The 20,434-nt window shown below is 40.3% G+C and overlaps 3 protein-coding genes across 4 annotated transcripts; 2 read left to right on the top strand and 1 right to left on the bottom strand.

The window, feature by feature from the left end:
* Positions 1–103: 103 nt before the first annotated feature.
* On the top strand, positions 104–5,381 carry wdr97 (WD repeat domain 97). Its single transcript, XM_028569984.1, has 15 exons — positions 104–182; positions 921–1,183; positions 1,274–1,851; positions 1,941–2,062; positions 2,150–2,870; positions 2,964–3,112; positions 3,188–3,421; positions 3,523–3,613; positions 3,719–3,851; positions 3,960–4,036; positions 4,117–4,204; positions 4,302–4,460; positions 4,809–4,925; positions 5,095–5,208; positions 5,304–5,381. The coding sequence occupies exons 2-15, from the start codon at positions 1,031–1,033 to the stop codon at positions 5,379–5,381; spliced, it is 2,814 nt and encodes a 937-aa protein (XP_028425785.1). The 5' UTR covers positions 104–182; positions 921–1,030.
* Positions 5,382–5,416: 35 nt separating this feature from the next.
* On the top strand, positions 5,417–7,438 carry LOC114549641 (uncharacterized). The gene is made up of 7 exons (XM_028570028.1): positions 5,417–5,492; positions 5,593–5,787; positions 5,875–5,996; positions 6,243–6,411; positions 6,746–6,918; positions 7,009–7,073; positions 7,158–7,438. Exons 2-7 carry the CDS (start codon positions 5,785–5,787, stop codon positions 7,337–7,339), a joined length of 714 nt encoding a protein of 237 aa, XP_028425829.1. The 5' UTR covers positions 5,417–5,492; positions 5,593–5,784; the 3' UTR covers positions 7,340–7,438.
* Positions 7,439–7,441: 3 nt separating this feature from the next.
* On the bottom strand, positions 7,442–13,426 carry si:ch73-174h16.4 (leucine-rich repeat-containing protein 14). Of its 2 annotated transcripts, none has more exons than XM_028570026.1 (4): positions 13,340–13,426; positions 10,555–12,004; positions 9,627–10,469; positions 7,442–8,990 (listed from the first exon to the last, which is right to left on the bottom strand). In XM_028570026.1, the coding sequence occupies exons 2-4, from the start codon at positions 10,830–10,832 to the stop codon at positions 8,423–8,425; spliced, it is 1,689 nt and encodes a 562-aa protein (XP_028425827.1). In that variant the 5' UTR covers positions 10,833–12,004; positions 13,340–13,426; the 3' UTR covers positions 7,442–8,422. The 2 variants fall into 2 exon arrangements, with proteins under 2 accessions (XP_028425827.1, XP_028425828.1); XM_028570027.1 differs by having other exon boundaries at positions 13,382–13,423.
* Positions 13,427–20,434: the final 7,008 nt, after the last annotated feature.

Genomic DNA, 20,434 nt, shown 5'->3' on the forward strand with positions numbered 1-20,434 from the left:
TGTTTTATTATATTTATTTAATTCAAAAAAAAAATAATAAAAAAAAAAAATTCTGAGACACCATTATTTTGCTGCTTGAAGTTAAAGTTGTGCGACCTGCTGCCATGGATGTAGCCGAGCGACCGGTTGCCTAGCAATAGCCCTTCGACGCTCGGACCCCATAGTACAAACTTTTAGCACAGGTATGCTAGCTTTATTTATTGTTTTTAGCTAAATTAACGTAACATTGTGTAAAGCATATATCTACTGCTGTATTCGAGCTACTATATCTACTAGTTAAACACAAGTTTAACTTAGTTTAAGCACCTATAGGCTGATACCTAACGCTATACATCTTCAACTTTATAGATGACCTAAAAACAAACTGATTTAGCTAGCTAGCTAGTCTTTAGCTAAATGGGTAGCTTAAGGTGAGTTATTTTGGATGTCTTATGATACTGACTTGAAACCATGTTTTTTTTTTCACTTTTTAATTAGTGTACCTAATATTTGCCCGTATTACTAAATAGCATCCATTAACTTTAGCTAGGCTATTTGTTAAATTTCCAAAGAGATAATAGGCAACCAGTAACATTAAAATACTACAAAACAGAACAGATTATAGAAAATTGGAAAAAGATGGTCCCCTTGTTTTCCTAGAACTGGCAGATGACACTTTAGTGTGCATCTATTTTTTTTCCCCAGTTCATATAGAATATGTCCCTAATCCAAGAATGATGGGATGATTATAATCAGGCTTTACAAAGGCTACTTTCAATTGATTTGATTTTAGCAGTGTGACTCCAAATAAAGCAGTAACTGCAGTTAGTCAGGCACTGATGTGATTTGTGTATTTGTAGCATGTTACATTTTGTTAACTACCATTTTTAAAGCAAACAAGAAAATAATATATATGTAATTATTTTTTGTTTGTTTGTTAGTGCCCTGCACAAGTAAATGTCACATAGCCACCAGCAAAAAAGAATTGTGGCAAAAAGTGCAAAAGGTCAGTGGATGCAGCAGGGTCAGTCCTGTGTAGAAAGTGGCGGAGATGGTGGCCCCAGGAGAGGAGATGAGAACAACAACAGTACTCGTCCCCAGTCCCACCCTGAGGCTGTTGTCTCAAGAGAATGGGACATCAAATGGAAGGACGCTTGGAAAGCAGAATTTGTTCAAGCAGGATGTGAAGCAAGCTACAGGCAAGGTAGACCATGTCAACATGATGCATACTAGCTTTGTGCACTTTCAGACATTTTGCACACCTTGTATGCTTTCTCTTTGTCTGACTCTCTAGGTAAAACACTCTGAAAGCAAGCAGCATGTGTTTACTCATGGTCTTCATCGCATACAGCAATTCCCCTGCGACAGCCCTGTGCGTTATATGATGTATTCTGAAGCTGCTGCAGCATTCATTAGCCTCCATTCAGACAACACAGTTTGCCTTTACAAAGATGATGGCAACAAGCAGACTTCCATAGCACAACTCCCTTTCATGGGCCTGACCGCCACAAAGTTCCCAGGCTCTCTGGTGGGTTGGGGCCCAGGGCCTGTCTTCACACTTCTGGATAGTGAGTTACGCTCCATGGATGCTGCTCACGATGCCCTGGACATACGTGTGTGTCAGGCTGCAGAGCACTCCACAGAGTTGGTGACTGCAGGTGAGGGGAACGTGTGTGTGTGGTCCGTGATGCTCATGAGGTGTAAGGTGAAGATACAGGAGGAGCTGCAGCACAGCACTTTCACTCAAATGGCGTTGGCTCCCCCACGGTCTGACAGGCCCCACAGAGCCTTTGTTGTGTGCGGGCAGGTCGTGACGTTGGTCGACCTCGATGCCGGGAAGGTTTTGGAGCACAAGAGGGATCTCTGCTCACGGTGTGTATGGGTACATGTGATGGGAATCAGATTGTGATTGGTGGAATTTGAATTTTTTAGCATAAAGATTAACAAGTTATGTTTTACAGAGCTATCACTGCAATGGTGTACTGCTCTCAGCTGGACTGTTTGATCACTGCATCTCAAGAGCTCTCCATTAGAATATGGGGTCCAGATTGGGAACTTCGTGTGGCTTTTGTAGGACATAATGGTAAAGCAAAAATGTCTATCCAAATTATGTTTGTCCCTCTTTATGATTAGACATCTTGTTGACATTTTCTGTTTTATTTGTGTCTAGGTATGGTGAACTCTCTGTACTACTGCTCTGCATTAGGCATGCTGTTATCAGCCTCTGTAGATTGTACGATCCGTTGCTGGAACGTGGAAAAGGGCGATGTGGTCGAGTGTGTCCACACAGAGCAGAAAAACGTTGCGTTGTGCATAGGTGGCACTACAAAGGGAGATACTTTCTTCTCCTTCTCTCACCAGGGAGTTGATGTCTGGACCTTCAAAACCTTGTACACCCTTCACTGTAAACTCAAAGGGGATGAAGGAGCCCCACTGAGACAAATCCTAGCCTCCCCCTTTCCTGCTCCTTACCCTACACGAGTCCTCTGTGTGAGTGGTTACAGTGATATCATGCTTGTGGCTGCAGAAACAGGAGCAGTGTTGACTTCATTCAAGGCAGAGCAGAGGATTTTGTGTGCTGACTACTGCCTGCAAAAAGAGATTCTGTTGGCTCTGACTGTCACAGGTACGGTGCTCCAAGCCAACACACTCACTAATCCAATCACTTTGATGAAAGAGTGGAAGAGGAGAGGCCAGGGGCCCTGGAAGAACACAGACCATGTGACTGAGGATGACGCCCAGAATCTGCCGATCCCTGGCCCGGCTTTCTGTCTGATACTCTACAGTTATGTGGCTGAAACACAGGGAGCTTTAGAAGAGTGGAGGAGTTTGCAGGAGGAAAGAGGATGCAGTCATAGGAATGAGGCAGCTCTTGATGATGCCAAGAATAGGTGAGCATTTTGTCTGCTTTTAAATAACATTTATGTAAATATACTATGGGGCTAAAGTATCTTAATTTCAGCAAATGTGATTGTACTTGACAGGTTTTTGATCATTCTCGGCCAAAGTGGAGGCTGTGTGAGTGTCCTGAAAATTGATAATGGGAAGGTCTTGCAAAGGATGCCAGCACACAATGGCCAGAGAGTCACCGCATTGCAGGTGTATCCTGAGAACGGTTACCTCCTCTCCACAGGTATTTCCCAATGCAACTTTATTGCTTTTGTATACTTGTCAGTTATGACTTAACAACTTTACCCCAATCCCTAAGGTGAGGACATGACAGTGGTGGTGTGGAAAGTTAACCCCTACATCCAGGAGTGTCTCACCCAACAGCTGAGCCTGCACTGTGGCCAGTCTCCAGTCTACCTGGCAGCACTAGGGCCCAAGCTGGCCCTGCCCTTTCACGAGCCCAACAGTGGCACCTACAACCTGATGCACTTTAACCTACTCAACCAGAGCCAGAAATGCCCACCCAAAGAGGGACATTCAGACCCCTTCACAGGTCACCCAAACTTATTTGTTTATGTTCCTACTGAATTGTCTGTTGTAGATGGCGTTGTGGTGTTCGTATGTGTGTGAGTGACTGGGTGTTTGCTCTTGCAGGATTGTGTGTGTGTCCTGATCTGGAGGTGTTTGTCTCCAGCAGTCTAGATGGGTTAGTGTGTATCTGGAATGAAGAGAATCACCTCATCAGGTTGGAGCTCATTACCTGCCACTGATCTTCTGCAATACAGTACATGTGAAAAGCATGCAGTAATTCAGTAATGTATGACTATTTGTCTATCTGTGACCCCTCCAGGATGCTGCAGTTGAACGCAGTGCCTGAGTGTCTGGCTTACAGTGGGTTTGGAGGGGAACTGTTTCTTGGCATCGGAGGGGATCTGTACAGGATGAATTGCGCAAAGTTCCTGCCACACAACTTTCAACAAATGGTAACTAGTCAGTTTACAGTGTGTCTGATGGATGTGTGGGGGTAATTTAGACATTTTAACAAAAGCTGCAAAAATATAAACCCATTTAATCCCATTTTATTTTCACAGCTCCTTTACAATTATTGTGCTGAGCCCCTTCCTGACATGCCTATCATCGAGAATCAAGAAAATTCCAGCAAAAAAAAGTAAGATTTACTCATACTACATATAAAATATATTCTGAAACAAAGCCCTGATAAACTATGAGCAACATTGGTGCAAACAGGAATACGAGCACAGACAAAGATGAGGAAAAGGAATTGCCAGCCATTACCAGCAATTTGTTATTGACCGAAGACAAGTGGAGACAGAAGGTGTGTGTGTGAATTGGTATATTTTATGCCATGTCAATGGCACATTGAAAACTGTATTCAAATACCTAGATTATCTTGTCCGTCTGTCTTCTTCCAGGAGTATGTAAGCTCAGTGACCTCGAACATGGACCTAGCTGCACTCCTACGAGGCTCAGTAAAATGCCGAAAAGGAAAGCCGCCCAGTACAGAGGAAACCAAGAAAGAGGCTTTTGATCGCTACATGAAGATAATATATGGGTTGCCTCCCAATATTAAGGTTTCTTTATCTTCCTTTCCCCACTCATTTTACCTGCTTCCTGTCCAAGCATACACAGACTTTTGGCAAATAAGCTTCATAGCTTTATAGCTTTTACCCTTCCCTTAACACACTCTGGCAGTCTGAAGCTAGCTCATCAGCTTAAAGGTTTAATAAAACGGTCTGGATATGCAAGTCAAAACACAAAATTAATCTACAAGCGTCTTTCTAAAACAAATTGCCATATTTCTTAAAGTAGCATCTGCGTGATGAGAATGTGGTAGTACATTATTTTTCAGAAATCAGCTATTTTATGTTTATTATTCAGAGAGAGATTTGTCATTAATAAGGTAATTTCTGTGTTTTCAGGTTGATTTGGGTGACACCTTTGACCCAGATAAACTTGAGATACCGTATGACAACAAGCCCTGTAACCTTCCTACCTTACAGAAGAAAGTCCACCTTGATGCTAAATTAAAGATTCCTGTAAATGTGGTGATGCGTTAAACCTTTTTTCTCAGTCATTTTAGAATTTTGTTGCAGACTTTTACAGTAGAGCTCACAGATTTGTATAAGAGTTTCTGAATGTAAGTTTACATGTACAGTAATTGACAGAAAATGAAGCAAAGTTTTTGATCTGTTTCTCTAACTTCAGGAGGAAAAGGCACCCACAAAGAGCTCCAAACCAAAGACCCCGAAAAAAGTCAAGCCAAGGCCTGTTGACAAAGTCAAACCCAAGAAACCTGTCATAGTGGAGAAGTATGAAGAGGTAAGAGCATGTATTACGTTTATTTTACAGAGACCAAAAGAATGCATAATACTAACTGTGTGCATCTATATGTATGTCTGTGCTTGACCCTGTAGCCTCCAGAGATAATTTCTCCGATAGAGCAACCCAAACCACCTCCACCCCTTTGGACGTTGTTGTGGGGTCTTTTGTGACCCCTTGGATGAGTCCCGCTGCGCTCTTGGGAACCCACCCCTGAGGTGCCAACGTTTCTCAAGCAGTTTGCAAATGCAGGCTGGTTTAAAGACCTGTATCCTGATCAAAAGGTAACCTAAGCCAAGCATCTTTATCTGCCATTAACCATGCAGTTATATCATGCACAATGGCACAGACGTTCAGATCTTGACAAGTATTGTTTGTGTGCAGTGCATCCCAAGCACCCTGTCTCCAGAAGACTTCTCCTTGCAGCTGCTGGGCCGTCTAAACAGCTGCAGCGCTACGTCTAAGATAGAGATCCTGGCTGCACTGCATGGACTGCGCAGCCAGGATCTCTTACGGAATACAGACGAGTTTTACCAAGGCCTCACTGACCTGGTGCCCGGGTTTGTGAGACCTCACATGGTACTGTATATTCAGCATCGAGATTGCCATAAGTGCATTTTAAGAAGTAGATGTGTCTAATGTTTTTTTTTTCGGTGTGTGTTTCAGTCACCTGCGCAACGGGTTGTGCTTGTTGAAACGTTGAATCTACTGGTGCGTCTTCGGTCTGCCAGCTATGAGCTTGTGAAAAAGCTTCTCACACTTCTGGCTTTTAAAAAACTGGGTCTCCGGTGAGTCCATCAAGGTTAGAATAACAATCAATGACAATTCAGGCATCCTAACGCTTATATTTAAAGCTTTATGCTATATTTAATATTTTTATGTGTGTATGAATGCAAATGACAACTTGTTTCCACTCCCCCCAAGTTGCAAAACATTATTGCAGGTTTAATCTAAGAAACTGTAATGTTCTGAGTGTAATTAATAACTTTCTAAACTGACTAAAAGTTAGAATTATCTTGTCGTCCTGTCAATAGAGAAACACTGCTGCGCATGCTGACTGCATTAGCTGTAAATGAGGCTGAGCAGTGGCTGCTGCCAGAGCTGGAGAGCTGGGACTCGGAGCTGCAGGACCCGTCGGACATCTGGAAGAGCCTCCATGACAAAGCAGACTCTTGGCTGGAGTTTTGGATCTCCAAATACAAAGTAACAAATACATGCTTCATTTAAATCTTAATCTCTCTATCTGTCAGTTCTTGTTTTAATTCTAGAAAAAAAAGAAACATCTCTCACATTCATTATCACCATCTAGCAGTGAGTATTTTTAGAGTATGACAAAAAGGACGGAACAGGTGTTTGAAAGCTGAGAGGCTTTCTCTCTTTGAATCAGCTCTCCACTGCTTCTGATGGCCTTTACTGTGACCTAAACTCCTCTAAATAAGGAATGCAGGAGAGCCTATGGCAGTGTTGTTGACTAGCATGCCCGCTGGTCCCGTGGCAAGTGATTAACTGCTCTCCCTCTCTCTTTCCATGCCACCAGGAACATAATAGGTTACTGTACCTTAGGAGTACAACAAAGTGGAAGCCATCAACCCTAAGCATGGTGGATGTGCTGAATTATTTCTGCTGTGTCCAAAAAGAGGAGTACAGAAAGGCCCGATATGTTGCACCTGCTGGTCCCAAAAGAACTGTTCTTTTGCCCCTATATGACTGGTATGTGAAAGTCATACGGTACATATCGTCATTTCCTCTGCGAAAGGTTGTCTACGACAATGTTTTAATGTTCTGTGTTTCTTTCTGAAGTAGTTCCAAACCAATCCTTCGTCTAGGAGAGACTTACAGCATGGCCAGGATGTGGCGTCCACCAGGTAAGATTTCACTGTACTTTAGCAACAACTTCTGATTATAGAATTGATCTAGTATATAACATTTAATGCATTCTTTTTATTCAGGTTTAATTCTTCCTCCCCTGAGAAGCCGTCCCTTCCTCATGCACTTTCCCAATTTCATCTCTTTGCCATTATCGCGGGTCACTCTTTACCCCTTTCACATCTACTCGGACAAGGACTGGGTGAAGGCCTCACCTCGCCGCTACTTCATTCAACAGCAGTCGTACGTAGAGTACTACAGATGATGCCTTTTAGTCTGCATCACTCCATAAGCCATAGCAAACATTAGTTTGAAATACAGTATGTTCATTCTTTTTGACAATTAAAAGACTCTTAAAACATTTGTTCAAAGCTTTTTGACTGATTTATTTTGTGACTGACAGCATGTAAATGCATTCATGTGGTACGAGGGTGATTTGGTACACGCATTTCCTGTAAAGGTGATTTTTGACCTTTGACTTGACATTTACAGTAAGATGGATGAATACATTAAAGCACAATCCTTGACATTTTAAAACAGATATTCAAGAAATATAGTATGACAAATATGTCATTTAGAAAAGCACAAAGACAAAGTACAATACTCATATAATTGTAATATTTGAAATATTTTTTGTAGTTACATTCATTTCCTGTTTAAGGAACAATTATGCAAATACTTACTTACTTACACATACTGTAAAAGGAAACCACTGTCGAACTTGTAGTTTTGGTTGTTGACGTGTAGTGTGCACATGTAATAAGTGATCAGATACGGAATATGAATGAGTGCCTTTTATAAAAAAAAAGTACTGCTTCAAACAGAAGGATGATAATAGTTGTATTCCAACTATCCTGTTAATCTGATTATAAAGCCCAAAGTAATTTTTGGTACAAAACCAGCATATGCAACAATTTCATTTATACATTCAACAAGTGAACTAATTAAAGTAGTATAGCACCATTATATTGTAGCATGGCTTATCAGTGTCCTCCCGAAGGACTACAGGTTATTGTATGTAATCACCTCCATGTGTCCTTTTGTCTGGCAAACAAATATTAAAAACTGCCCGTTCCTTCAGAGGAGGAAACCTTATCTCCCAACAATAAAAAAAAAAAACCTGTTGCTTCGGTGACAATGACATCCCCCCCAAACCATCACCCTTAACTCTGTCTACCCTTAAGAGAAATATACATGAGACAGATTGTGATTAAGTAAAGATAAAAAACAGACAACTGAATACTAGATCATTATTAGGGTGACAATTTCATTGTCAGGTATATATCTACATTGCTCTGATATGTGTTGGCAAGCTAACTAAAAAAAGCATCTTCCCTTCACCTCTGCTCTAGTCCACCAAATCTTTGTCATAATTGAGCAGGTCGCATGTCAGAAAGAGGTCTGTGCGCCCGCTCTCTATCAGCACCCTGTTGAGCTGGCTGCTGGTAATGTTGATGTCTGTGACTTCATCCAGCGGCCAGTCTAAGAGCTGAGCACTGGTGGGCAGGTCAGGAAGGCCTGGCTGGTAGTCCTCCAGGGGGTTGGGGTACAGTAACTGACGGAGAGAGGGCATTCTCACAGCCATCCTAACCAGGTCAACGAGGCCTGCGATGGAGAGTGGGTTCAGGGCCAAAGCCAAGCTCTTGAGGGCCCTGCAGCCTCCCAGTGTGGGCAGCAAGAGTCCCAGCAGGCCATCAGTAATGCCGCAGCCACTTAAAGAGAGGTGCTGCAGGCTACTGGAAGCCTGGGAGAGGAGGCGGCGAATAGAGGTCAGGGTGTTCTCATCTAGATGGTTCTCGCTTAGATCCAGCTGCTGCAGCGTGGAGGCATGATGGCTGCAGGACAGATAGGCGAGGTCAGCAGGGCTCAGGCTCAAATATGGTAGCTCCAGTATCTCTAGAGGCTGAGGCAGTGAGCTGTAACAAAAGAACATTTAAATATGTATTATTCAATTCAAATATTCATTATAGGAGGAGGAATTGTTTGTTTTTTTATTCATTACCTCATTCTAAATACGACTGTCACTTTGGGCAGATCTGCTTTACATTAAAGATAAAATAGGTCTCCAATGTTTGAAAAGTGCATTTTAGATAGGAGTTGTGAGAGATTAGGGCTGACTAATTGTTTTCATTATGGATTCATCTGATGATTATTTTCAAAAATAATCTATAAAATGTCAGGAAATGGTGAAAAATGCCCATCAAAATTTTCTAAAACCCAATATAGTTTCTTCAAATGTCTTTTTTGTCCCGCAACGATCCTAAATATTCAGTCTACTATCAAATAAAACAAACAAAGCTGCAAATCCTAAATTTGCAAGGTTAAAAAAAGGCACTTCTAATTAATGTAAACCAAATAGCAAAATTACTAATGAACTATTTGTTTCAGCTCCATTAGAGATTGATATATTGCCTTTCCATTTCCTAACTCGAAGGTTGGACAAATCTAAAAAAAAAAAAAAAATTATTTATGTAAATTATTTATTTACTACGCTCAGGGTGTAGGTACAAAGTTACAGGACAGCAGGCAGGTAATGGAGGATCACGCCATACCTAAGCAGCACACGGAGTTGTCCAGGCAGGCGCAGCGCAGTGAGGCTGAGGCGTCGCAGTTCTTGCAGCTGTGTCAGACCCTGAGACAAGTCCCTCAGGGCCTCTTCCTGGCCAGGCTGGTCTCCGCGAAAATCCAAGTTACAGTAGTGCAAGCGAAGACAGTTCAGTGCTGGGAAGGTGGAGAGAAGAGGCAGCAGCTCAGCCAAGCCAGCCACCCCGAGGCTGCTGTAGCGAACATCAATGCCCAGAAGACTCTGGCGAGGCAGCATGCCTAGCAGAGTCCTGATACTAGATACTGAAATCTCTTCCACACGTAGGTGTCTGCACTGAAGCTTGAGGGGTCCCATTGAACTCAGAGCCCCGCGAACACGCTCCCAAGAGCGAGCATTTACAAAAAGATCAGCTCTTACATGCACCAACACATCACTGTTTACATCTTTTTCTTCAGTCTCATTTATACTACTGCCACCTAAACCTGTCATGGCAATCTCTCTTTTCCTCTCTATCTCCATCCTCCTCCTGACACCTTTAATCAGCTCCTCTTCGCCCAGAATCCCACATGATCCCATCCTCTCTCTGTCATTTCCCCCCAGCTCCTTATTATCTGTGCTTGCCTCATTGTCGCCATTTGTTTCCTTCCCTCTCTTCCGCTGTCCCCTCTCTCTTTTCACATTCGTTTCTCTCTCCAGAGCTGAGAACCTTTTCCTCTCCCGCTGTGCCCCAGCTCTGGCCTGAACAACCATGGTGCAGAGAGCTACAGTCAGAGACCATCCTCCCATGGGATCTCCCATCCCTCCTTCATCTCCTTGCAGTCCACAGAGGTCCAGTACATGCATGGCACACCTAGGAAAGAGGAATTGGAAATGTCACTCACAGATGACAGATCGTGATCCAATCACTGTAGCTAGAATCATAAACTACTTCTTACCTTTTGTCCGACAGTCCTCTGACAACTGCAAGTAACAGAGCTTGGATGCAGAGTCGATTTGGCCCAGTTTGCCCTTGTTTCCTGCGTCTGCCGACCCGCAGCGTGCGTTCAGGCCACCTCTGCACCAGTTCACCAACAGCCAGCGGTCTGCAGCTGGCGAAAGAGGCCTCCAGCAGCGGTCTGTACAGCTCCCTGGGCACCCACCTCAGCCAGCAGGGCGACGAACTGTGGTCACTCACCACCTCCTTGGCACAAAGGCTTACCAATGAAAGCACCATATCAGCACAAAGAAAGGTGAGCTTTTAGCATAAAAAAAATATTAGCCGAAATAATGCTGAGTGCAATTCCTTTGCAAGGAAGCAGTCTTTACACGTCTGAGAGCTAGCTAGCTGAAACTAGCTAATATTAACTTTACGACAGTAATTTGATGCGGTCTTGTAAAGCCCCAAAAAAGAATTTAGAACATCATCTGATCTACTTGGATTATTTACAGTGATAAACTAAGCTGGTGACCTTTCGCTGGTAAAATATTAAACGCGGAAACATCACGTTAGCTAACCCGACAAACTATCACTGAGGATTGAGGAAGCTGCTGCTGGAGCGCGAGGAGTGTTTACATTTTAGACTGACGCATGCCAGTGACGCAGCACGTAAAGGCGAGACGTCATGACTGTAGAAATGTAAGCATAGATTGCATCCATAGGTGAATACAATTTCATTTGCACTTGTTTTTTGGACTCGTTTATTCTCGATTGTGTACAGTTATTTCCCATAAAAGCGTTATTAACTAGTTTTACCACCACCCAGTGCTGTTGAATTATTGTTCTCTGTACATTTATGGGTTTATATCCCTCCAAACGAGACATAGTTTAAGGAGATAATGCTTTTGACTTGGTTCAACTTAGCTATTAGACATGTTGAGGCAGCGCTGCCATAGCTGGCAAGTTTAGCCCTCAGCCCTTAACCTTCAATAGGTGTTATGGATATACTGTGACTATAACAACAGGACCCTGCAGGGACTTTGTAGCTATGTTGCTCTTGGTGAAATAATATATAATACAATTTTTATAATTTAAGTTAAATGAATACAGAAACGTAGAAGTTATCAGCTAAATGTACTTTAAGTATGAAAAGCAAAAGTACTCATAGGGCAAAGTGAGTGTTATATTATTATTGTAGTATTGGATTAATATTACTGATGATTTCATGTTTTATGTTGTAGCTGGTCATTGTATTTTACAGTCTAATGTCACAGTTAAAGTCACAATGTACAAATGTAAATACTCAATTACTCACAGTATTTGAGTAAATATACTTAATATCCGCCTTATAAATAAGACTTATTTCATTAATTCAGTATCTCTATCTATAAACAGCAAAGGAATACAGCAGGTTGCTCCATGGCTCCCATAGGTCAGCTTAGTGCATACTCCCACTCTCCATGCAGCAACTAAATTAACGACAGGTAAACATGCAGTACATTCAAGTTCTATTCAGTGTGATATTTCTACTGTGAGTTTACAATAGTTGCATTACATTAAGAATATGTACAAAATTAAATGAAGTTATTTTTTTATACAGGGTAACAGGTGGCTGCAGACTGTGCCAGCATGCATTTGGCACTGAGGAAGGGAGACAGACAGCAGTCCAAGAAATAAAGAAATTGTAAGTCCCTCACTTGCAAATCCATGCGACAAATGTGCCTTAAATATGACTTGTATAAAAAATATAGTCAAGATAAAACACGTGTATTTCAAAGACACCACAAAAAGGTCCAAGAGACTTGATCAACAGACAGTATGTTACTCCTACACATAAACTAAATTTGGTTTGTGCTCAGTGACTATATTGTCCTAAAAGAAGCCTACTGTGGATTAATCACTAGGTGGCGCTAAAGGGTCATGCAAGGCAAGCTGTGCACACTTTACAACAAAACCAGGCATACAACCTCCCATAACAGAGCATTTACAGTACATTCCCTTTCATCCTTAGGTTTATTTATATGTACAAAAAAAATCACAAGACGTTTTACTGTCCCTCTATATTGTTAGCTATTCCGTATATTAAAATACTTAAATATTAAATATATATTCTAAGCAGCTATCGGATAAAAGGTTCAGATAAAACTTTTTTTATTTCATCCTTGATCATACCGGACCTTAAAAGTGTTTTTGTTTTGACTGGAGTGATTAGTTTAGATTTAGATTTAGATTAGTTAGTGATATGTTAGTAAGTGGATTTATATCATGCATGGAACTGTAATTCTTCGCTGCTCACTCAAGCTTTATATTTATGTCTTAGCTGTAATTGATGCTTTATTTGTGAACATAATCACTTTTATTTAGAGCCTGAAGGACTAATTTCACAGAGGGCACAGGTAAACACTGCTATTAATGCACACACACACACACACACACACACACACACACACACACACACACACACACACACACACACACACACACACACACACACACACACACAAACACACACACACACACACACACACAAATAAATATGCTTTTACTTAATTTATTGCTGCAATCCCTTCAGATGACCTGCATGGATCTTTGTCCATCTCATTACTTTTGCCTTTGATATAAAGCAGTTTAATACCACTTCCATCATATAACACTTTATGAAATGTAAGCAGGGGACTTCTGTACTTCTGTTTTCATTATGTCATGGCCTTTGCTGTGTGCCATTTACTTCACATAGTTACTTCAGTATCTATAATTGTTGTTTCCCAAAGTCAAAAGATTTAAAGAGGAAGAAATTAAATTACCAACTATCCAGAATGACATTCATGGGCGCCTGGGTAGCTCACCTGGTAGAGCTCCGGAGGCTCAGTCCTCGATGCAGTGGCCGTAGGTTCGGTTCCGACCTGCGGCCCTTTGCTGTATGTCATTCCTCCTCTCTCTCCCCTTTCATATCTAAGCTGTCCTATCCAATAAAGGCCTAAAAAATGCCACACAAAAAAATCTTAAAAAGAATGACATTCATGCATGTCTATCCTGAAATTTCATACATTACATTTTTTAATGTGTGTCATAATAATGAACTGTACTACTTAACAAAACGTTATCTTTCAAGTTAAATAATCATTATATGTAAAAATCCAAACTAGTAAAAAATACCTTTTTGATAAATTGAGGGCAAGTACTCCTCTATGCATATAGTTTACACAGCTAACATTATGCTAAACAGACTATTCTAATGAAGACAGTAGTACTAATAAGTGATTGTTAGCATGCTAATACGCTAAACTAAGATGGTGAACATTGTAAGCATTAGCCTATACATATTTTCACCATGTTGTTATGGTTAGCATGATGACGTTAGCATTTAGCTCAGTAGAAGTACAGCCTCACATAGCTGCTAGCATGGCTGTAGACTTTTAAAGTCGTTTTACAATCTGGCAATCCATAGAATGGCACAAAACTATGTATGAAATATCATACACCTTTTTTTCTCACATCAGACTTAGGTTAGGACAGAGGTTTAATAACATTAATGGCTCTGTTCTATTTACATGTCCTAGTAAGCCACAATAGCATAGCAGTGAGGCCGCACACACAATACCAGGACACTGAAAATGAAGCACCTAAATGGAATTCAGCTTTAATTTTTTATCACTTACACCTGCTGTATTTTTCCTACTGTGACATTTCAACAGGTGAAATGTTTACCCTTTCTGGATTCAGTCACACTGACATTATGTTGGTTCACAGATTGTATTTATTCATTTAGTTTATTCCCTTCTATCTGAAATCTGTTATGTATGTTTTTTCACATATGTAGACTGTTAAATGGGCAGCCTATTAAAGACTTTTTTGAGTAGAGTCAGTCTTTCAGAATTAAGTTTGAAATCAGACCAAACCAATTTGTTGCACTCAAATTGAAATAAACACCATATGCTCAACAGACTGGAATAATTGAAGCCTTGGGCACTTGCACAACAAACCAGGGAAGAGAGAAAACACCTTATTTGTTCTTGTGATGTTTTTACATTGTTTTACATTAGGAAAAATAACTTTCTTGCTTGTAGTCCAACAAACGCCTCCAGGAAATATGTGCATTATTGTGGAGCCTTTTAAAAACCATTCAAACACACTATCCACACACTGATCCATAGATAATTCTTCCTGCAGTTATTTAATCCTTAAACAGAAATATTCACACATAGGGATCAATATATAGGGACCAATATCTTCCTGATTCCCCTTTTCCTACCAGTCAGAATCAGATGTATTCATTCCCATTAATACTGATGTTCACTTGACTGATATTCTCTGCTCAGAGATAATTGAGCTGCTGATTAATTCACAGAAAAATTCAATTTCCTAGATGTGTTGTAGAGCCAACGCTCTCATGACATTTTTCCTGTCATATAAATGTCAGTTTAAGTCTGTCTTCTTATACATTCTGCAGTTTCATTTGCATTTTACAAGGATGCTTCATTGCTGAACCATGACCTCCCCAACCCCCTACACTTCCATCATATATATACCCAGTTTAGGATGCATGTTACACACAGTAGGTCATATAAAATGTAATCTTTACCTTAAGCCTCTCAGCATGTACAGTACACACAAAGCATTCAAAATACTGAATGTCTTATATACAAATATTTTTTTTTTGAGATGTCATAGATGTTTAATTCAGACCAATTGCCATATTTCTCATCTATTTACCTCTTATACCTGTATACATTTCTTTCTGTGTGATTGCAAAATGAAAGCGTATTTCTAGTTGATATGAGAGTTAGATATTACAGTAAATCACAAGGCGATATAACCCCTTAAACATCTTGTAATGGGCTTCCTACTTCCAAATTGAATTGATTTTTGTAATCGTAAAGAGAAAAGAGGAAACATAAGACAGGCAAATAGTGCTTGTCTAATGAGAACTGAAATCCCCCACAAAAAAAAGTAAAAAGTAAATGTGAACATACTTCATTTTTGTTCAAATGGAAAGTTAATTGTTTCTCAATAAAAAAATGAAAACTAATAATGCAGTAAAACATCTTTATGTTTCAATAGGCCTTTAAGACAGAACATGTTGAGCATGACAACAGGTTTATCAGCCACCCTAATTTTAACCGTATTATTTTGGGATGTCTAAACTCTGCCAGATTATTTTGCCCTGTTTCCTGTATTATACAAAGTCCTCTGCCAGATAACATCAGCTAAGACATGTTGCCATTTTAACTTCATCCAGTCACAAGTGTTGCCATACAATGGTTAATATACTTATCAAATTTCCAAGTATATCTGACTTTGCAATAAAAAAGAAAGTAAGTTGTTATTATAGGAAGAATGTTTTTCAGTTATTGATGCCTCAAAAAGCCTTCTGTACAGTTTTTTTTTCAGTTTCAGTTTACAATTGTCACTGAAAACGTATTATGTGAAATTAGTAATTTCTCAATGTCATTTTTGAACTGTCCATGTGTTTCATCTTAGTAAAGCGTTGCCCTTGAAATGAGCCAGTAATAAAAGTGATATATTGACTTTGACAAGTTGAAAGCAACTTCTCCTGTTGGGGCACATCAAGGGCATTCAAGAGAGGAAGCACTGTCTTTGCCAGACTCTATCGGGAACTCCTTGAACCTTTCCCCATGAACTTCACACATAAAGACAACCTTTTGAACTCTCTGGCTGAGTAGAGTGCATCACCCAAATCATCCAAACCAGTGGAGCAAAGAGACATCTAATGGTGCTGAGACATTTTGACATATTTCCAAACTGCTTTCTAGGTGAGGCCCATTGCACATTTGCCCCACTTTCTTTCTGCTAACAGTGGTAAAGACAGAAGAAGGCTAATAACCAGTTGTAGCAATAACATTCTGTCGATGGTAGGCTACAATTGCAATGCGTTGAATCATGTTATGGTAGTAACAAAACTGACATGTAACTATGATTATATATATTTAAACAAAGTATGTAACAGCTGTTACAATGTATTTTACTATAGAATATGTAAAAATGTTTAAAAAAAAAGAAAAAGAAGTAAAAATATGGACGTGTGATGCCTGCTTAGAGGTTTGAGGCACTGATCATGGGCTGCTGCATCCCCAGCACAAATCTGGCTGGGGGACCAGCTTTGTTGTGTGTCACCTATCCATCCTAATTTCCTGTGATCCCTCTATTGTCAAATCTCTAAAGCATAAAATGCCAGAGGCATAAAATGCTACATTTTGAGAATAAGCTGTGGTTAAGCTTCTCTGAGACCTTATGGAAGGCTGTTTTAAATTCAATTCAAATTCAAGGTGCAGTGATACCGTCACGTTTAGTTTTCAGTTGTGATCTTGGAATATCCAGAGTCCCTGCTCTACGGACCTGAGGCTTCTCCCAGTAGTGAATGGGGATAAGTCTTCTGACCTGTCATGCAAATGCCAAATGTCAAAGGTAAATTGTTTAAATTGAACAGGAAGGCAGTGAGGTGTAATGTGAGATTAATTTCTTGTTTTTGTTAAAAGTCCTAGACCAGTTGGACCTGGGCAAGTGCAGATTGGTTGAGGTAGAGGCATTATGTGATGATGGCATGTGTGACTTTTTAACATTTAACATTCTTTTTAAGGTGGCTAATTAACTTTGGATAATTGTGCAGAACAGTATCTAGGCTGAGAAAACATTAACATCTGTTTTGTCACATAGTTGCAGTAAAGTTTGAGACATCTTTTCTTTTATGGCAACAAGGCTGTTTGAATTAGCTGTATAAAATTACTGCAATTAATTGCAGTAATTTTATGCAGCTAAAGCAAAGGTCTCCATATAGGCCTACATTATGTTGTCAAGGAGAAGCATATACTTAGAGAACAGGAATGGACCAAGAATTGACCCCTGGGGCACACCAAGACAAGTGGGGTGAAGCCACGCCTGCAGGTAGCTGAAAAAAGTGTGGTTTTAGTGGTATTGCGTAATAATAAATTAGAAATTAATATAATTATAAATAAAATAAATGATATAATAAAAAATCCTTGATTGGTGCTGTTCAATTTATCACTATTCTACAATTTAAGGTTGTAGAATAATGTATAGTTCAATGACAAAACACATCCCCTCCACCCTGAGTTTATGTTAATCCCTTCAGGGCACTATAAAATATCCCTAGCAACGAAGTAAATCCTTAAAGGTTTTTTTTTTTATCCAAAATGCAATTAGTTTGGTCAACAAACTAATTGCATTATAGTGGTGAAATTGTACTTAATGTTACAACTTTTTAAACAGACTGATATGAATTCATCATTTTCAGACTAATGCTATATGAAGGAATGAAGACTAAATTCTGATGAACAACACAACAGTGATGCAAAAACTGACACAAACAATCCAGTTTCTTGTGTTCTTTCAGTTATATTACAGTTTAGGTTCTACTTCTGGCTCTAACATGAAATCAGCCAAATCCCAGGAACATGGTTAACCAAACGAGGAAAAAATACAAAGTGAGGTCATCACATATACACATACAGTCCGTCATATGTCGTTCAATCTAGCTATACAATAAAGAAAATCTATTTGTTATGGACATCAAGCTAGGCTATATGCTAGCGCCATATGTTAGCTAGCTAGCTAGGTGCTTAAGTTATGTTACTCACCCTCGTAGTTGTGGACATAACTTCATATGTCCCACTTCAAAGCTTTCTCCCGTTTCCTGATGGGTGCAGGTGAAAGTGCGTCGACCATTCTGTGCACATTGTTGACATATATTTATAATAAAGCAATGAACGGCGCGGGGATATATAAACTTGGTTACAGTTATCGGTTACAGTGCAGCCGCCCTCAACAGACGTTCTAACGTAAAGTGAACGCACCCTCAACGGGGCAGGGATAATTTCATTGGTCAACACTACAGCTGGCATTCTATTGGTTGTTGACTTTTGGCAGGGTTATAACACAAAAAAATCCAAGCGCGCAGGAGAGATCCGAGAGCAGAAAATTTGCAAGCGAGCAGAATCAGCCTGAGTGCGAGGAGAAGGTTCAAAGCTGAGAGCAGGAAATCTGTCCAAACAACAACATATCTGAGTCTAAGCAGAAAGTTTGAGCACAAGCAGAGCAAATCTAAGCACGAGCAGTGACTATTTGAGTGTGAGAGCAAGAAATCTGAACGTAATATGAAATTTGTGATGTAGAACAGCGCTCATGGTGACCGTAGTTACTGCCAACGACTTCAACAGTAGCAAACAGAAAATCAAATTGCAGCGGAGCATGCTTTGAGCGTGCGCATTGGTGTTTTCCATAGGCGTTTTTCCACACAGGCACTTGACGTTGTGAGGGTGGCGCTATCCCCAATTAGTGGCCTCTCAGACTTATGCTGCGTTCCAGACACAGTTTTTAGCCCGTAAGATCGGACTTCAAGTTACGACTCACGACTTGGTAGCGTACCAAATTTTCTTGGTCCCAACGAGTAAATTATATTTACAAACACAAAATTTCCACAAGATAAAATCGTCACATTAACATGCATTCATACCCATAGTGTACAGCCTACACTCTCATATTTATGCTGTGTTCCAGACAGTTTTTAGCCCATAAGTTACGACTTCAAGTCACGACTCACGACTTGGTAGCGTTCCAGGCAAAGTCACCACAAACCCTTCTAGCTAGTGTTAGCTAGCGGCTACCTAACGTTGACGTTAGCTATCTTGGTTACTTTACGTTGCCTATTGATGTCTATTTATTTCTACTTATCACTGTTAATAAACGGCGTCTGTACAACATCAATGGGGGTCGCCATTGTTGTTTATGTGTGTGTGATGTCAAAAACTGGTTGTAACTGGGAGTACAACGATCTGGTACGAGTTCACGGGTAGTAGTTACGGGTTTGACTGCTGTTCCAGGGCACTTTCACGGGTAGATGGTTGTGAAAACACAAGTTACGGGTGGCCTGGAACGCAGCATTAATTTACTCTAGTAAAATCTAAGCACAAGCAGTGACTATTTGAGTGTGAGAGCAAGAAATCTGAACGTAATATCAGTGAGAAATGCTCTCAAATTGAAATAATGCGCTCTTGACTAATGGCAGTAATATAACTCCATAGCCTACCAGCCCCGGGATATTGTTATAAACCAAACCTAAAATAATGGGGAAAACGGCTAACTGCTAGCTTGTCAGCAAAGAGACTCTTTTGCTTCTCGTGTGTCTCTCTGAGAGGATAACCAAACATGAAAGCCGCAGAACCTGAGCAGTTAAGTGCATTGGGAAGTAGCTAAGTTATGTGCTCAGTCTGATTATCACCTGTGTGAAACTGTGTTAAAGTAGCACAATTATGTCAAATTGTAAAATGGTGTAATTTTCTTTTAACTTGATAGTAGAGCATTAACTTTTTAGAGAGGGGATAGACTACTTTTTGTGGTAGGTTGAAATTTCTATTTGAAATGTGATTAACGTTACCCCAATAACTTTTCTTTAATGAATAACCCTGCGTTCATGGACATTGGAAAAACATTTTTCCGAGTGAAAACGTCACCATTCACGTAACGTCCTGTGGGAATCAGAGGTCGGAAACTCGGGCTGGATTTTGATACCCGAGTTTCCCAGTTGGTGACACGTTGACAACTGACGTTTGATATCGGCGACTTTGGGTCACTGAACATATTTTAATGACAATAAACTGTTTATTGTGGACAAATGCCTCTTCCAAGAAACATACACAGACATAATATGTTTCAAATTATTCATAAATAGGCCCACGTATATAAAAAAAAACACATTATCACATTTTGTTGCTACAAAGGTATCACCTCTTGTTAGCATTCCGCTGACCGCCATTTTTTTTTTACGTCACTTGACTGTGAATAACTTTACATCTGAAGCGTTTAAAGACTCTATTTGTCCATTGTTTATTTCTAAAGAAACATGACAATGTATAAAAGGCTCC

This window comes from Perca flavescens, chromosome 22 (genome assembly GCF_004354835.1).
Source record: "Perca flavescens isolate YP-PL-M2 chromosome 22, PFLA_1.0, whole genome shotgun sequence".
NCBI classification, from domain to species: Eukaryota; Metazoa; Chordata; class Actinopteri; order Perciformes; family Percidae; genus Perca; species Perca flavescens.

Excerpts from the sequence above, each read along its gene's own strand:
- wdr97 (XM_028569984.1), top strand. The coding sequence starts at position 1,031 with ATGGTGGCCCCAGGAGAGGAGATGAGAACAACAACAGTACTCGTCCCC. Across the intron at positions 3,852-3,959 it reads CACACAACTTTCAACAAATG|CTCCTTTACAATTATTGTGC; the intron begins GTAACTAGTCAG and ends TTATTTTCACAG. Across the intron at positions 4,926-5,094 it reads ATGCTAAATTAAAGATTCCT|GAGGAAAAGGCACCCACAAA; the intron begins GTAAATGTGGTG and ends CTCTAACTTCAG.
- LOC114549641 (XM_028570028.1), top strand. Across the intron at positions 6,412-6,745 it reads TTTGGATCTCCAAATACAAA|GAACATAATAGGTTACTGTA; the intron begins GTAACAAATACA and ends CCATGCCACCAG. Across the intron at positions 7,074-7,157 it reads CAGGATGTGGCGTCCACCAG|GTTTAATTCTTCCTCCCCTG; the intron begins GTAAGATTTCAC and ends CTTTTTATTCAG.
- si:ch73-174h16.4 (XM_028570026.1), bottom strand. The coding sequence starts at position 10,832 with ATGGTGCTTTCATTGGTAAGCCTTTGTGCCAAGGAGGTGGTGAGTGAC. Across the intron at positions 10,470-10,554 it reads AGAGGACTGTCGGACAAAAG|GTGTGCCATGCATGTACTGG; the intron begins GTAAGAAGTAGT and ends CCTCTTTCCTAG. Across the intron at positions 8,991-9,626 it reads CAACTCCGTGTGCTGCTTAG|CTCACTGCCTCAGCCTCTAG; the intron begins GTATGGCGTGAT and ends CTTTTGTTACAG.